This window comes from Sprattus sprattus (assembly GCF_963457725.1).
Source record: "Sprattus sprattus genome assembly, chromosome: 1".
Classification (NCBI taxonomy): Eukaryota; Metazoa; Chordata; class Actinopteri; order Clupeiformes; family Clupeidae; genus Sprattus; species Sprattus sprattus.
Window position 1 is genome coordinate 25,481,099 of NC_137920.1, and position 2,500 is coordinate 25,483,598.

At 44.5% G+C, this 2,500-nt stretch overlaps 1 protein-coding gene across 2 annotated transcripts in view; it reads left to right on the forward strand.

The window, feature by feature from the left end:
* The window catches only part of LOC308372685 (phosphofurin acidic cluster sorting protein 2-like), a gene marked incomplete at its 5' end in the record, with an annotated part of 96,561 nt that overhangs the window by 73,101 nt on the left and 20,960 nt on the right, over positions 1 to 2,500 (forward strand). For both annotated transcript variants that reach the window (XM_080847960.1, XM_080847961.1), the window contains one exon: positions 2,165 to 2,271. In XM_080847960.1, the coding sequence (XP_080704086.1) occupies positions 2,165 to 2,271 (107 nt within the window). The remainder of the gene's footprint in view (positions 1 to 2,164; positions 2,272 to 2,500) is intronic.

A 2,500-nucleotide genomic window follows, 5' to 3' on the forward strand; every position in this document is an offset into this window, starting at 1 on the left:
GAGATATTGAGTGAGTGAGAGAGATTGAGTGAGAGAGAGAGAAAGAGATTGAGTGAGAGGGAGAGAAAGAGATTGAGTGGGAGAGATAAAGAGAGACTGAGTGAGAAAAAGAGAGAGAGATATTGTGAGTGCCAGTTTGTTGAAATCAGTCATGTGACCAGGTGTTGTTCCGCCTATGGTACCTCCACCCTACTGAGAATTTAAAACTATTCTCATCTCTCTCTTTCTCTCCCTCTCTCTCACACACACACACACACTCTCGCTTTCTCACCCTCTCTCACACACACACACTCTCTCTGTCTCTTCCTTGTCTCTCTTATGGCAGCATTCCTTTAAGAAAATACATTATAATATATAACTGTTCATCAGGTATGTAAATAGGTATATATAGTACAGAGTATATGCAGTATATTACAGTTTCGTTCCCAACAGCACTTGAGAGAACAGCACTTGAGAGATTGACTGATGTGCTTTAGAAAATGCTCAGAATATTGCCCATTATTGTGGCTCGTCTGGTCGATTGCCTTAAATCCTAAAATAGAAAGCCGTGTAGTTCCAGTCCAGAGTGTGACATTACACATTTGGAGATGAAGCCAAGTTGACCTTTTTCTCCTCGCCATTGGTAAATCAATTCGATATGTTTCCAATGCACGGACATGAATTAGCCTTGACGGAGGTCTAAGGAAAGGTCACAATGTACCGCTAATCATTCGATTTGTAACCATAATGAGTAATGATCCTGGCCCCTTTCTAACACACATCACCTTCCCCACTATTATTTACTATTTACTTATTTACTATATATTTTATAAAATGCTAAACAAGCACAAGATGTATGACCTATCATGTAACTGAGATCATTATCATTAATTACACAAGACAAGCAGTGTGTTATTGTTATTTATCGCCTGGACCATGATTTATCAGCCGATGTCCCATGCTGTTATTTATAACGTCGCACAGCTCAGCAGGCCATTATAATAACTTGGTAGTAATCCCCTATAGTCCTGCTCCAGTTAAAGTATACACTCGGGGCCTCCTTGAGTCCAGAGGCCAATCATATAGAGTCAGAGCTGTTACACACACACAGACACACACACACACACTCACACACACACACACACACACAGACACACACACACCCACACACACACCCACACACACACCCACACACACACACACACACAAAGACACACACGCACACACACACACACGCACACACACAGACACACACACACACACACACAAACACACACACACACACACACACACTCACACAAACACACACACACACTCACACACACACGCACAGACTGCAGCCTGCAGGAAAAACACCCTGTACTTAGTGGCATTGTTGTTTGTTCCAGAGAAGCCCAAGGGAAATATTGGTTGTCTCCAAGTGACACCTTTGAGGTGCTGTTTGGTGTGGTGTGTTGTTGGGTACAGATGGCTCAGGTCCATGTGGTGTGTGTGTGTGTGTGTGTGTGTGTGTGTGTGTGTGTGTGTGTGTGTGTGTGTGTGTGTGTGTGTGTGTGTGTGTGTGTGTGAGAGTGCGTCTGTGTGTGTGTCTGTGTGTCTGTGTGTGTGTGTGTGTCAATGTATTAGGTATAGATGGCTCAGGTCCATGTGGCGTGCTCATCTCTTTTCTCACACATTTTCTTTCACCTGTCTGCCCACCCACGCTTTCTTCCTCTTCTTGGGTGAACTTTCTTTCTTTATTTATCTCTTCTTTATCTCACATCCCTTGCCGTCACCTCATACTCTTTCTCATCTGACTGGTTGCTCAGTCCTCTCTTTTTCTGTCTCGTTGTTCTCTCTCTTTTTCTGTCTCGTTGTTCTCTCTCTCTTTTTCTGTGTCTGTGTTCCCTCTCATTGCTTGCAAGTGCATGTCTTTGATGGGTTATACCTATAATCTGCAGTCTCTAAACTCAGACAATCCGACTCTGAGTCTTCATTTCAACTCTTCTTTTATCCGTTATTACATCACTAACTCTCACTCTCTTCACGCATCACTGTCTGCCTGAGATAACAGCTCTGAACTGGCTTTGATTTAAAATCTTTTTAAGCTAAAGTTTTTGAAAATCTCTCTCCCTCTCTCTCTCTCTCTCTCCCTCTCTCTCTATCACTCTCTCTATCTCTCTCTACCTCTCTCTCTCCTACGTAGTATCTCAATGAGATCCTGCACGAGCACAGCCAGCCCATCGTCTCCACCATCTCCAGCGCAGACGTGCAGGCCGCCTTCACCACCATCGTCACGCGGATACAGCGCTTGTGAGTTCACCCCGCAGCACCATGACTACCGGGCCCAGAGGAGAAGACAGACCGTTAGCAGATAGCCTAATGCTGATCAACACTCAGTGCAGACAGACCGTTAGCAGATAGCCTCCTGCTGATTAACACACAGTGCAGACAGACAGTTAGCAGATAGCATAATGCTGATCAACACTCAGTGCAGACAGACCGTTAGCAGATAGCCTAATGCTGATCAACACACAGTGCA